The sequence below is a fragment of the Exophiala bonariae genome (assembly GCF_035927105.1).
Source record: "Exophiala bonariae strain CCFEE 5792 chromosome Unknown scaffold_58, whole genome shotgun sequence".
Classification (NCBI taxonomy): domain Eukaryota; kingdom Fungi; phylum Ascomycota; class Eurotiomycetes; order Chaetothyriales; family Herpotrichiellaceae; genus Exophiala; species Exophiala bonariae.
The window spans coordinates 2,049-14,478 of NW_027042533.1; the positions used below are offsets into that span (position 1 = coordinate 2,049).

The 12,430-nt window shown below is 49.1% G+C and overlaps 5 protein-coding genes across 5 annotated transcripts; 4 read left to right on the top strand and 1 right to left on the bottom strand.

Annotated features, from left to right (window-relative positions):
• Positions 1 to 675: 675 nt before the first annotated feature.
• Positions 676 to 1,233, top strand: LTR84_011432 (uncharacterized protein; the record flags this gene model as incomplete). The annotated part of the gene is made up of 1 exon (XM_064854963.1): positions 676 to 1,233. The coding sequence occupies one exon, from the start codon at positions 676 to 678 to the stop codon at positions 1,231 to 1,233; it is 558 nt and encodes a 185-aa protein (XP_064699916.1).
• Positions 1,234 to 1,752: 519 nt separating this feature from the next.
• LTR84_011433 (uncharacterized protein) lies at positions 1,753 to 2,794 on the top strand (the record flags this gene model as incomplete). The annotated part of the gene is made up of 3 exons (XM_064854964.1): positions 1,753 to 2,187; positions 2,237 to 2,463; positions 2,509 to 2,794. The coding sequence occupies 3 exons, from the start codon at positions 1,753 to 1,755 to the stop codon at positions 2,792 to 2,794; spliced, it is 948 nt and encodes a 315-aa protein (XP_064699917.1).
• A 749-nt stretch (positions 2,795 to 3,543) lies between these two features.
• Positions 3,544 to 4,224, top strand: LTR84_011434 (uncharacterized protein; the record flags this gene model as incomplete). The annotated part of the gene is made up of 1 exon (XM_064854965.1): positions 3,544 to 4,224. The coding sequence occupies one exon, from the start codon at positions 3,544 to 3,546 to the stop codon at positions 4,222 to 4,224; it is 681 nt and encodes a 226-aa protein (XP_064699918.1).
• Positions 4,225 to 5,222: 998 nt separating this feature from the next.
• LTR84_011435 (uncharacterized protein) lies at positions 5,223 to 6,180 on the top strand (the record flags this gene model as incomplete). Its single annotated transcript, XM_064854966.1, has 3 exons — positions 5,223 to 5,257; positions 5,333 to 6,037; positions 6,099 to 6,180. The coding sequence occupies 3 exons, from the start codon at positions 5,223 to 5,225 to the stop codon at positions 6,178 to 6,180; spliced, it is 822 nt and encodes a 273-aa protein (XP_064699919.1).
• A 4,789-nt stretch (positions 6,181 to 10,969) lies between these two features.
• Positions 10,970 to 11,713, bottom strand: LTR84_011436 (uncharacterized protein; the record flags this gene model as incomplete). Its single annotated transcript, XM_064854967.1, has 1 exon — positions 10,970 to 11,713. One exon carries the CDS (start codon positions 11,711 to 11,713, stop codon positions 10,970 to 10,972), a length of 744 nt encoding a protein of 247 aa, XP_064699920.1.
• Positions 11,714 to 12,430: the final 717 nt, after the last annotated feature.

A 12,430-nucleotide genomic window follows, 5' to 3' on the forward strand; every position in this document is an offset into this window, starting at 1 on the left:
TTGGACGAGTTCAACACGAGGCCGAGGCGATTGACAACAGTTCGCCCAGCCAGGAAAATCTCAATGGGGGAATAGAACAATTATCACCACCATATCCCAACTCCCTGCATAAGAGCGAAAACGATGTCATTGCGGAGCCCAGCGATGCGACATGGTGAAGACGGTGACTGATTCGGGGCGCTGGTGAGGGACCCATGATGAGGTGTATCTAGTTAGATAGGCAGAGAGTCGGTCACGAGAAATCGTACGCGATGCTCCACATAAGTACGGAGATACGTGGTATGTTACAGGTGGTTGCAGGATATACCACTGTCGTCGGTTTTGATCGACCCTCCCCGAGGAGAATGTATAAATATTGCGAGGTGCTTCCCCCAGGACTCCAGAAGAAACAATACCTCAGCATAACTTCGGAAGATCATGAGAGTAGAATCTACCACCAACGGCGAGTCACATCTGTCGTTTCATTACATGGTGCATGGCAAAGCCGGTGGACCCAAAGATGGGAGCAGACCTTCGCAACATCACCCCACCCAAAGATCAGGATGTTATGAAGGAAATGCAGGATCAACCGTGGAACATCGACGATAAAAAGTTGAGTACCTCCCAACATAGTTTGTCATTCGTACACAGATTGACTACCTACAAAGAAGTATGCCCAATTTCATACAAACCGACATGAGCCGTGGGTATCTTCGGGCCAGCATACCAAATATACTCATCAGACTTGAAGTCCTGCAAGAATTGGGACATCAACTGGACAAAGAACTCCGCCACATCTTGGAGTTGGGAGGGAGGGCCGACAAGCTGTTGTTCATCTTGCGACTGTCCCCCAAGATGATGGACAACCCTAAGATCAGTGAACACGTCCAGGAACTAAGTGTTGTATTATACTTGTGGATTATGCAACTGAACACACCACCCTATCGACATATCTTTCATGAGATTTTCCCCTCGTTTTATCGAGGGCCTATTAAAGTTTGGCTCGACAAGGACGGTGAACGGACATTACAGGAAGGACCACTGACATTCTGGATTGTCGTGGATGGTCATATTCGACTCCGTGTGGGCGAGGAGGTAGGACTTTTGCCCCTCTCCATGTGGACCACGGACCGGAAGCTCATCATGTTTGACAAACTAGCGGTTTGTCAAACTCTGGGCGTGCTCTGGGACAGCCGAGGACAGAACCTCTTTGAACCGGTAGACCAAGATGGAAATTATCTGATAGCCACCTAACTAGGAACATCAGCCCCACAATTGCTTTCCTAGTCATTCTGCATTGGTTGATTTCTTCACATCAAGGTCACCAGAGTGGACGAGACTGCAAGATTGCTTCTGGGGACAACAAGAACACTGGAGTGTTGTGTTCTTGGACCGTATTAGACGATGGAGCGGAGTTTGTATCTTACAAGGGTTGGAGGAGGAGGATGAGGAAACAGCTTTCAAACATCGCCTGACTGGTTCAACGAGATTTACCCTCATTGGACAGTATGGTATTAGTTTGACCATAAATGGAGTTCAATGGGAAGTTATTCACCTATGTATATATGCCATGAATCTCTTGGTCGTCCAGGTTCGACATGTCCCACCATCCTTCTTGTTCTCAGACTCTTTCCAGTCAGCTTGATCGTTTACGTTGTTTGGCGTTATTTTGTCAGAATGGTCAGTACATGTTTGCCCGTGTCGTTTGCCCATGGATCTGATTCTTTCCAGCCGAGGCACACTTCGATCTCTGACACCGGAGTTCCACGATCAATGGCCAAGAATCTCCTTACGACGCTTATAGTTACTGTTTACTTTCCTGAAGTGGCCTTGTTACCGGACGGTATGATCATTGAGCATTCTTTCATCTCCGATCCGACCCTTGATCACCTTGTTGACCAATTTGACCGGGAAGAACAAAAAACTCTTTTTGCGCTCTATGCTCAATTCAATTCGACACTTGTCGCACGGTATTGCCGTACTGTTGTCGAGCTCGTTTTCGATTTCCTCAGCGATGATGATCGAGAGCTGTGGTTCAAGGGATTAAGCCGATCACTGGAAGCGTTGACACCTCGTCGTCGCACGGAGGCTACTGTCCTACTTAACAACCCCGAGGCTAGTCGGGCAGAGGTAGAGGCTGCAGGGGAGGCGGATCGAGCGCTGACCGCTCAAATCGATGCAATGGTAGGACGCACTCCTCAATTATTGGTGAGTCTCTCGAAGAAGGTTCCAGCAAGGCACGCTGACCAGCGAAAAGACGAAATGTGGTCATGTCATTCGCATTCAAGCCCAAGACGATCACAGAGATACAACTTTATTTGATGCGACGATGAGGATTTTGAATCGTTCCCAGATCACTCTACAAAGCATCGAGTGGATCAGTTCATTTGGTTACGACTTTGCTCTCGCGTGCCATAGAAACTACAACGCATTGAACGGTCCGCTTGTGAAGCACTGGCTGGAGGACTCACCATCGGGCACGGAGTAAGGTTATTCACCTCCCTAAGACGCGCTACTAACCCTGCTTAGTTTGGACATCTGCATGAGAGAGCTAGAGGGAGGAGGTCTATCCGGAATGACCAAGTGGCGATTGGCATTGTTCGCATCAGTGTGGCACCGGGCTCGTGTAATGACCACGAATGCTCTTGATGCGGAAGCCAAGGTCCTTCTGGATTTATGTGAGGTGTTTGCGACCCCGGTTCCCCGGATGGAGAAATACCTGGACGCTCGACTTCTGGATCTCTTTCAACACCATAAGAGATACACGGCGGCAGTGGATAGTCTTCTTGACCCTTTGATAACTATGGGCCATTGATGTTCAGGGAGGAAGTTCACCGGCAGAACTTAGCAAACTCGATCCTGCCTGGAAATTGACCCAAACTAGCAAGTAGCTCCGAAATGGGGCTTCTAAATGAACGTCCATCATGTAACGGTTGTGCAGCGTGTTAAAATCGATGCAGTAGTACGGATCGATCTGGTTCCTACACACGAACAACTGGGAAGCATAGATTCCATCTAATTGTAACCTGTTGTCGTCTTTTAACCAACCTGTCTAACATAGCTACTAAGACCATTGCCGATGCGAGTCTGAAAGCCTTTATCAGCACATTCGGGGCTCAGGTGAAGCGATCTGGAAAATCAGATCGCCGGGAATTCTCGACACACATCCTTGTCATTCAAGCCACGCATTGCCTAGACCCGTCTCAGGAGCTGAGGAAGGTCGCAAAGGAGGAAGCTGCCTGTGTATATCTCAAATCTGCCTGACGACGGGTCTGGTATTTGAGGCGCGGTGCTGCTTTCACTCCCTTCAAGCTTGAAGATACTCGGGTACCCGGGATGCAGCGATAGTGAGTTGATCCCACTCGCCTTGCATCGGCGTCATTCAGGTGTTCATGGTTTGCATTGCCTTTCAACAACGGGTGTTTTACTCCACCTACCAGGCACATATAAAAGGGGCTGCCCAACCTCGTTAACGTCTTGAGAATCCGTCGCCTTTCCTCAAAGTCCACATAGGATCAGCATTTAACTTAACAAGGCCGAGAATAACCTGTTCCGGTGGCCACCATGACAGAACCAAAACACAAGCTATTGGATCTGAGCAAATGGTCATTCGATGCCCTTACTCAACAGCTGCCCGCCACATTCCCGGCCGACTGGGGTCAACGTGGAGGCCTTTCTGTGGGGAGCAACAAATCCAACCTGCCGCTCACTCTCTGCTGGGATGGCCGCGAACTGCTCATTCAAATTACAGACGACAGCTGGATGGCTGAAGTGAAAGAAAGTTGTGATCCTGCCTGGCGTAGTGTGCTCGAGCATAGTCAGAATGGAGTTCGTTTGGACAAAATGGTGCTTCTGATATATCAGCTGCTGGATCGAACAAATATAGGCAGCAAAGAAACCCTCTATGGTGTGTGGCGAGATATGAAAGCGGTCCTGTTGCTGTGGGCAATAGGCCATCGAAATCGAAATATGATGGAGGCATATTATATGCTGTTTCCAGTTGCGTACATAGGAGAGCTCGTGACCATCAACAAAGGTGTTCAAGGATATCTGTGCAACTGGTCTCCACAGGAAAGAACCAAATGGGGTTGCAAGATATCCCAGCAAGGAATGATGATGGTATTTGAAATTCCCTGGCATGAACTTGTCAAAATACCAAATTACGTCCAATCCGCAGGCGAAATGGGCAAATTGCTCAAAGAGCTTCTCGAGGCCGCCGGGCTTGACTCCGGACACGTCAACTGAGCAATGGGCCATCATCATCATCAAGGGACCAATTCTTTCGAAAGAAAGACATATCTTGACTTGGGTATGGAGGCCGTGAAACATCGACATGTCAAGGGCTAGGTAACCAGCCCTGCAACAGAGGATCAGGGTATCGCTAACACGATCGCTTTAGTTCGAAATAATCATGGCTCGCCCGCTGGGAACGTTTCGGCTCCCGATAAAACCATGAGACTTTGGCCAACGAGTTAAATGGCATTTCTTTTCGCTGTCGACTTCGTATCCCCTTGATCCGGGGCGCTGGTGAGATCCTCACGAGAGATGTCATCAGAAAAGTCACTCTAGCGCGGTCGGGGAGGGGGGGGAGGCTAGCTTGGCAGGACTAGTTGCTGATGGCTCAGCAGATCGGTCCTGAGAATCTTGATAATCGAGATAGAACACTGTCCCTTCAAATTCAAAGACATTCTTTTCTCCTCTTTGCGGCGGAGCCACCCCTTCATCTGCCCTAGGCCTCAACGTGAAGGTAGCTTTGCTACGTTCACGACACCAGGGCAAAAGGAGAGAAAGTCATAATGCCTGCTGCTCTAGAGGGCGTCCCCTTAATTACGTGATGGGAGATAGCCATCCTCGCTTGTGTGAGCTTGGCGCTAGTTCGAAGTATCCTGGAGCCTCCAAAGCGTTCATCTCTTCCCTTGAATTCTCGACCGAAGGGGCCGTGATGGTCAGCGAGGAGCAGGCATCCTGTGGCTATTGACACGCATTTAAGATCACTTGCCGCGATAAGAACACTCTCGTTCCCAACTTGCCGTTGTCTCTGGCACCCTTACCTGATTCTCACATACAATTAAACGACAGGTTGATTACAAGGCTTCGTCGTACTCCAAACCTACGCACTCGCGCCGGCTTAACCTGGAGTAACCGTTCGAATATCGTCTACCATCGTCAACGAAGCAGTCAAAGTACGGCACTCTTGGCAGAGATGAGGTTCCAATCTTCCTGTGAAACGACTATACGACAACATGGCAACGCATGCAACTATTGTCGCTCGCGTAGGGTGAGATGCGACCGCGGGAAGCCATGTTCAACTTGTTTGAAATATAAAATCAAGCTGTATACTTCCAGTATTCAGGCCACGAAAGCACCATCTGAAGCTTGGTTCTGGCTTTGGAGTTTTCGACCCAGGTTATATCAAAGGTGAAGACACCGAGCTCTTGAACTGGGAAGCAGCCGAAAAAACGCAGCACGCAGCTTTAAGCAGGTCCGACCACCCTTTGACCATCGTTACCTCGGGAAAGGGAGACGAGACAAGCAGTGATCATGAGGTCAAAAAGTCGATGACCATAAGCGACCACGAGCTACAGGCAGGAGTTCAGAGCGTCGACTCGCAGACATTCAATCAATCCATCTCCCCAAGCCTCGACACTCGACCATCTCGAAAGGAGCTTTCCTGGGAGAGGAATGGGGTTATGATGGATCAGTCTCCGACAACGTTGCCAGAAGTCAGCCATTACCCCAGTTTCCCTGGGACAGCCAACACTGTTCCGGTAATGGAAGCACCTTTCCTATTAGGCTCCGCGACCATAAGCATCGTACCGGGAGGGCTGACCTCCGTTTCTCTTCCTCAATCTCAGACATCCTGTACTGAGAGCATGGGTACAGAAGATGCGCAATGTCAGGAGCCTTATGTTATTCCGAGCGAAGTTTTGCCCCAATTCCCGTCTGCCTGGAGCACAACCATATCAACCGATGGGGGACCATATAGCTCACCGGATACGGTCCGCACGGCCAATATAGCTGGTCCTCAGAACGAAAACAGTACCGAAATTCCTCTGAAGTTGGCTCTCGGGGCAGAACCGTGCCAAGTGGACAACATGTCGCAAACAAGTCTCTCTAAGGGTGATTCCTACTGGCGGTGTGGGTGCCCACGAGAAGATCATATCACCTTTCGTTGCGACCACACGTGTTGGCTCAATCTAGAGTGCAGTCTATATCTTGCGAGAGACTTATCGTTCATTTCGGAGTCTGTTGTGGCGATCTTATCCGTTCTCACACCGCAGCATAGCTCAAGATATACCTTTTATTGGTCTCATCAGAAAGGGATTTGCGGAACTTTCCGGTCGAACTACCTAATGTCCCAGAGTCCGTTTTGGACCGGGCAATGTGATTTTTCGCTTGCCTGGGTGTATGAACAGTTGGTGCGATTGCCAGCTAACTTCACGCGGTCAGATATGGAACGTGCCGGGTTGATGGTCGTGGTGATGAAGCTGAGAGAGTTTGACGTGATCCACTCGAAGGTATTCAAGGAGGGCAAATTGATTATTCCCAGCTTCCCAGAGGACAGAAATCACACTGAAATACAAGAATTGATCTCTCACGGTCCACGTGTTGAACATGATTTCGCCTTGGATACACAAGACACCGACGGTGGCAAGTACCGAAAGAACAAGCAGAAAGCGCCGAGGAAAAGGAGATGTCAAGGACTCCGGACACGAACGGGTTGTCTCACATGTCGAAAATCCCATATCAAGTGCGATGAAGTAAAGGAAATCTGTGGTCGCTGCACCAAACTACATCGTACCTGTATCTATGAGGAAAGCAATGCGGAACGATGACTGAAGGAGTCGTCGACTTACTGAATGGCTTTGGCCTTTGCTGGCAAGCATATTCAGTTACCTTGATCTCGGGGAGTGACTTCATGATCAGTGGCAAGAAATTGGCTGTGATGTAGTTTTTGATGGGTGTTTTCATTTCAAATGATCTCTTCGCCGACTACCCTTCTTGTTCGTCGAACAAAGGTTTCAAGTTTGACTGTCGCACTGGTCGATAAGACGTAAAGTTAACTTGTGCACCACGGTATCTAACCAATCTGCCCTGCCTGCAAAATGGGGTGCATGCTGTTCTAGTCCTGTGGCATCCTAGAGGATGTGTTTGCAGCCACTCTTTACCTCATACCATGTAGGTGCCATTGCCACGAAAAGACACGTGTTCAACGCGTCAATTATCATGAATCTCAAAATTTCGATCTGTGAGTGGTATCGATCAGGTGACCGCGCGCACCCTTTGAAAGGGTGCCCCAGGTGTTGAAGGCTTGGCAGTCAGAAACGCACCTCAGGATTATCAACTTGTCTCTGTTTCCTCTACTCATGGAGGCTGTTCCTCTTCCTATATAAATTACGTGTAGAGAGGATCTAGAATGGCCTTTTCCGCATCTCCTGAGGCCCTTGTTGAGCTGAAATAACTAGCAGAGGACCCTGTCCTACTGAGGTTTTGGTCCTTGTCGAGCTGAGAACTGCACTAGTGGTAAATTGCGGTACGGTGAATCATTACGGCGAGTATATGGGTCTTGGCAGCAACACCAGGATTGTTGCTTGTAGTACGCGATACGTGACCTGAGATCCAGCTAGTCCTGAGATCCAACTAGTCCTGAGCCATTCCTTCCCATCAGCTGTGCGATACACTTTCGTCGTTGAATTTAATAGCTCAGGTAAGTTTGCGTGCATATTTCCATCATTGGATAGGAACGCCACAACTTGGCGCTCTTGTGAGTACCTTGCACTGATATCTCCTTTCGTGTGGCTGGCCTGGGGACCGTGCGAGGAAGTCGTCACTCAGTTGATCGCGAAGCAATCACGCGCCTTTTGACGATTGGGGACCCGCAGAGGTGTACAGTGTCCTTCAATCTCCACCAGAATCTCCTTTGCCACGCATCATTACCTGCATGAGCCGCCTCCTCTCTGTCAGCGAAAGGACAATATCTATTTCATGCCCTGGCTGCATATTGTCAGCCTTGCTCGCCCACTTTCTCATTCGCATGGCCATCTCCAGCTAAGTATTGAGTCTCAACGAGAAACGTCGAGCAATACATAAAGCAAGCATAGCGCTAGCACGCTGCGACATTCAAATTGGGCAATGCAAATCACCTCTCAACACTCCTCTCATAATGTGACTTTGAGCCAGAGGTGCACGGCCTCAGTGCAAATCGTCTGGTGGTCAGGTGGCCTGTATCCATGGGTTCAGTTTCTCACAGAGCGCTATCATACCGAGGGAGAAAGTCTTTGTACGATCACTGTTTGAAACAGGCTGCGCAGGGCATCGAAGAATCTAAGAAGAGATATAGGTGCAGTGGTGGAGGTTGGTGGATTGCAGCAGACTTGAATCGACCGGACCGATTATGGGGAGGAGATGATGTTCCCTTGGAAGAATAGAGCGAAGCCAACCTAGTCATCAATCTAATGAGCAGCTTCATCTGGCGGCCTGCTCGGAAGAGGGACAATGCTGTGGAGAAAACAGTTAGGTGGAGCCAAGCTAGTCATTGCTGAAGTTACCCGCACCTGAGAGGGGCGGCGCAGTTTCGATGAAATGCGGCATTGGCTTGGCGCATGACGACATGTCTTTCATTCCCGCTGATCTACATACTTCGCCTTCGTATATAAACACAGCCACTGGTGCTTGGATGTGTTCTTGTGCCTCGCCATGGTCGCTTAACGTGCCAGCATCGAAGATGAAAACCTCGGATGAATGCCAAAAGATTTGCGAGAGACTTTTTGGAATTCACCTTAATACTGTAGCAGTACGTGAAAGAAAGAGGTTGCTAGACGACAAAACCCATTAATTCGGATGCCCTCTCGGTTCAGCGCACCAACTCTGATAGTCAATACGTTCCATCCACCTCAGCAAGGATCGCACCGAAGAAAATTTCCCCTTGACCAGTGACGAAGAGCACCCGGGGTTTGGTAATACTACGAAATTTCGTAACTTGAAGGCAGTTCCAATTATGAGGGTGACTGGTATGAACCCTGGCGTCACCTAAATTCACAAAACCCGAAGATATGCGCACCTTTCACAGACAACTCTCGGAGATGTATTCGGTGTCTATCCTTGTTTCACATGAAAGCTTCGTGGATGAGTGTGCGACGATATTCGGTACAGCGTTTTTCAAAATTAGCCTACTCGAGAAGCCAGACGAATTTTGGGCATCGGTTGCAGTGCTTCGCCTTCGACTTTCCCTGCAAAATAACAGTAAGCATCATATTTCCGCTCCATATCCCCAAGAAGAAAAAATTGATCTCGACTGCTTTCGTAACGGTTCGGCTTCTTAGACTGAGGCATAGGCATATTGAACGTCATGCACCAGCTTGCATCAAGTTCAATATGTCTATGGCTGAGTCAACTACTACTATAATGTTGCAGGCCGTTTTTCATTTTTGCATCTCGCCAAGCGCCGTTATTTACATTCTCTACGAGAATCTAGTTGCTCTGGTCAAGCTTCGCACAGAATTAAGTGTAAAGCAGGCTGGGAAGCCATCAGATCCAATCTCTGTCAAGGAGCCGCAAAGCTGCCATACCTACAAGCTGTGATCTAAGAATCTCTTCGAATCCACCCAGCGATGGGTTTCCTATGCCTCGAGTTGTCCCTGACGGCGGGGTAACAACATCTGGACGATGCTTCCCTCAAGATGTCAGTACTGCCAACCAGACCAAAACTTCCGCTAACAGTAGTGGGCTCTACCAGCTTTGTTGCCAGCCAACAGCCAACGGCTAAGACACTTCACGCTCCCCATTGGGCAAAAGTCGTCGTTGAGTTACCAGCGTCTGACTCGTCAAACGGTCATGGAGGGTTATCGAAATTGCAGATAACCCATGACTGTGGTTGTGCCTCGCCTGGATGGCAGAGACTGCTGGGATACGAGTCTCCCCCGAATTTGAATCGAACGTTCGAAATACCATCCAATCCAGGTTCCATCTTGAGGGCATCCCAGGTCACCTGCAGCTCGGACATCCTCCATCCCATCAAACGTTAAAACTCGAAGAGTCTCGTCGAGAGGAATGATGTCATTCTCAGTCCGGCCCCTGAAGATATCTTCCGCCGCGGCATCGGCTTCCCAGCCAAATCTCAAGGTTCGATTTTTCGCCATAATGCGATATACAGTCAACTCTAAGAAAGCGCTGAAGAGTTGCAACAGCTGCCACCATCTGGCCATAATTATTAGAAAGGAATATTCGATAACGGTCCTCAACCTGTTCAAGACTTTGGATGGCGTGAGATGTAACTTCGCGAACCTTGAGAACGACAAAAGGGCATGGACCGGATTGCTACACTCCCTGCGAACGCGGGATTTGACCTTCTAGGACCTATTTTTGAAGATCTTCCACCATTGTGACAACAACTTCTCACTTTAGCCAAAGGCTATTTCCATCGCTACATCAAGCCTGAAAACGTGTTACGACACACCGGTAAGTGGGGGACAATCGTCTATAACTGGGTTTGAACTCTCCAGATATTGAAGGAGTTCGCATAACCAAACCATAAGTCACAAGCCTGCAGCCAGCCCCGAACACCTTGGTAGGCACCTGTCGCTACGCCAGCATCAAGAAATTAAGCACATCAAGATGACTACCATTTTTGTCTTCGATCTGCAACGGCCAAACCTACAAACCTAGAAGGATTATTACGATATTGCGGCGATCAATTCTGACAGAAGACCCCACTGTTGCTGGCTGATAAACTTCGACGCTTTGAGATTTTTCATTTAAACCTCATCCTGAACATTTTTCACCTGGCTTCGTGCGGGAGTCCTGGTAACCGACACTTTGGCCTGGTCCTTTATCCCAGACGTTGGTTTCTGCTTTGACGTGCCTCATAGTTGGTGCCGATCCGCCGTATTATGGTATTCTAGAGGAGTCAGGAGAATTGGCTTCCCTTTTTGTAATACCACGGACAGGTATCTCCATGACAATGACAAATCTCCCACAATCTCTATGCCATCTAGTACTTCCTGATTCGCCGACTACGTCGAGTCTCTCCATTCTCAGTTTTGACACGCCAGTTCTCATGACAAAGGTTGGTCGGACGTGATGGTTGCTGGGATACACCCGCCGTCCACCCTTCACCATCCCGCTTACCCTCAGAGAAACTACCTCGCTTTCGCTTTGCGTCGCAGCGCCTTAGTTCAGCCATTGCTTTGTTGGCCCTCTCCATCCGTAGCAAGCACTTGACAGCTGCAGATCGTCGAGAGCTTGAGTGGGTCTCAAGTTCAAGCTTGCGTTCAAGTGACTCACGGTGCTGGAGTTCGACCTGATGTAACCTTTGGTCTTGCTTTCCAATCTCTTTTTGGAGTTTGCTTCTCTGAACTTCGGATTCGTTCACATCGATGACCGTTTGGCCATGCCCAAGCCTAGCCGCGGTGTCCAGTAGGCCTTGGTACAGTATCAGCTGTTCCTGATTTGCTTCGAACGTCTGACGCAGTGAACTCAGCTCCTGGTCGAGAGACTTGAGGGCTTTTACCACATCTACGAGTTCATTTTTGCTTTCCCTGCAATGTGCAGCGTACGCGCAGAGTGATTTCCCCACCTTCTTCTTGGCCTTTTGGAGTTCCGCGTGAACAATCTTTCCGGTCTCTAGGAATTCGATACACCTTGCTTCTGCTGGCACAGTCGATTCAGTATCACCCCAGTCCACCAAACCTGTTCCAGCAACGAGTGGGCTAATCTCAGAACCATAGGCTACCATATGTCAGCAGCGGATCGCCATGCAGTTTTCGTTCATCTTCTCACTCTGAGCGACGTGGCCTAGAAATAATCTCCACCAACCCGAATCTATATGCTCGAGGGGATTCATGTCCAGAAGGAGGCATAAACCATTCACGATCACATGGATTCCACAATCGTGGTGGTTCGTTTGCGCCGCACAGCCCTAGCCATTTAGTATCCACCCAGATTGTTACGTAGCATAACACACCATTTCGGTGGGTTGTTGGAGTGTCAAGGAAGGTAGGCGGGCAACCGCTGTCTTCATCAGCTCGAGGATGGTCTTCGCCGAGGTCCTCAGAGAATCATAAAAGCAAAAGGAGGCCGACCGTCTCTCATCCCATGCTATGAACGTAAGCACCCAGTGATTGTTATTGACGAGAAGAGGGGCCAGGATTAACGTCTGGTCCTGAACCAGTCTTGGAGAACACTTTGAATTGGCGTCATAAATGATGTGCGATAGGATCTGATTGCGGCACAGAGTGAACAATTGTAGGGTATCAGAAATCTGGCTTCCGCTCAACCAAGCTTTTGTGCCCTGATTTCGACCGTTCTGCCTTATCCCCGGCTTTGTATCGAGTGTTTTTGGACTTTGCCCTTCATAAACGACCGGAAGGGACGAGTCGTTATCTTCCTAATCTAGGCGCTTACTTAGATTTACGGATAGCATCGTCGAAGTATCTCGCTTTATTTGTATAAG